This window comes from Condylura cristata, unplaced genomic scaffold (assembly GCF_000260355.1).
Source record: "Condylura cristata isolate star-nosed mole 26May11 unplaced genomic scaffold, ConCri1.0 scaffold00014, whole genome shotgun sequence".
Classification (NCBI taxonomy): Eukaryota; Metazoa; Chordata; class Mammalia; order Eulipotyphla; family Talpidae; genus Condylura; species Condylura cristata.
This window is the reverse complement of record NW_004567115.1, coordinates 52,227,415-52,228,421: the sequence shown is the minus strand read 5'-3', so window position 1 is coordinate 52,228,421 and position 1,007 is coordinate 52,227,415. Positions and strand designations below refer to the sequence as shown.

Here is a 1,007-nt window from a genome sequence, read left to right as displayed (position 1 = left end):
AGGGCGGGGCGGGCCCCGGGAAGAGGGCTGACCCCGGCCCAGCGGCCCGGCTGAGGCCGAAGACGCGAGTGGTGGCGAGCAGTAGCAGACGTCGGGTGGAGAGGCCAGGCAAGCAGGGCTGGGCCCGAAGCCCGCTGCCGTCCTCAGGGTGCGGAGGACCAGGCGGGCAGCGGTCAGCCAGGCGCGTCCACCAGGCGGTGCCCGCGGGCGCGCCCCCTGCAGCGGGCCGAGGCCTCGTCGGCGCACACCGCTGTGTTTGCTCCCGCACAGGTGTTTGCGTACGACCACTGCTTCTGGTCCATGGACGAGTCCGTCGGAGACAAGTACGCAGGTGAGCGCCGCCCTCGCGCTGTGGCGTGGGAGGGCGGCTGCGTGGGCCCGACGTGGCCACGTCTGCTGGGCTCCCCGCCTTCGCGGCTTGGGTCTGCGGGTGTTCGGACCCCCGCGAGAGTCTCCGGAGGGACACGGTGGGCGAGGCCCAGGCCAGGCTGGGCTCGTGCCGCGGCAGCGCGGAGCAGCGGGGGTCTGGGCGGGCGGCGGGCGGCGGGCGGGCCCGCACCTGTGCCACCGAGGGACCCTGTGGCCCGTAGCGCCATCCTCGCCCCGACTTTACGGGCTCTGGCTCACAGCCGCCGTGCGACGCAGCGCAGCGTCACACTCACTCCGCTTCTGGCCGGGCCGCTTTCACGAAGCTTCGCCGCCGGCCTCTGCCGCCTTCCTTAGCGGCCCTCAAGTGCGCCACACTGCACAGAGCTCAGGCCCACTCGGCCCGGCTGGCCGGGACGACCACGGGTGCCTTTGGCTTGGGCAGAGGTGAGGTGCCCTCGTCCGGCAAATCAGCCAGGGAGGAGGTGCGCTGGGAGGCTCTTGGGGCCCACAAAGCCCCACCCACGAAACAGCGCGTGGCTCATTCGCTGGCAGCTCACGCAGGGTGAGCAACGCCCACCGGCTGTGCCCGCGGCCCGGCGGCACGCAGGTGCAGGTGCTGTGCCCGCTGCCCGAGACGC

The 1,007-nt window shown here is 73.5% G+C and overlaps 1 protein-coding gene across 1 annotated transcript in view; it reads left to right on the top strand.

Moving 5' to 3' along the window:
• Positions 1 to 300: 300 nt before the first annotated feature.
• The window catches only part of LOC101621415 (kinesin-like protein KIF13B), an 8,090-nt gene continuing 7,383 nt past the window's right edge, over positions 301 to 1,007 (top strand). The window contains exons 1-2 of the mRNA XM_012724810.1: positions 301 to 331; positions 724 to 813. Of these exons, the coding sequence (XP_012580264.1) occupies positions 301 to 331; positions 724 to 813 (121 nt within the window). The remainder of the gene's footprint in view (positions 332 to 723; positions 814 to 1,007) is intronic.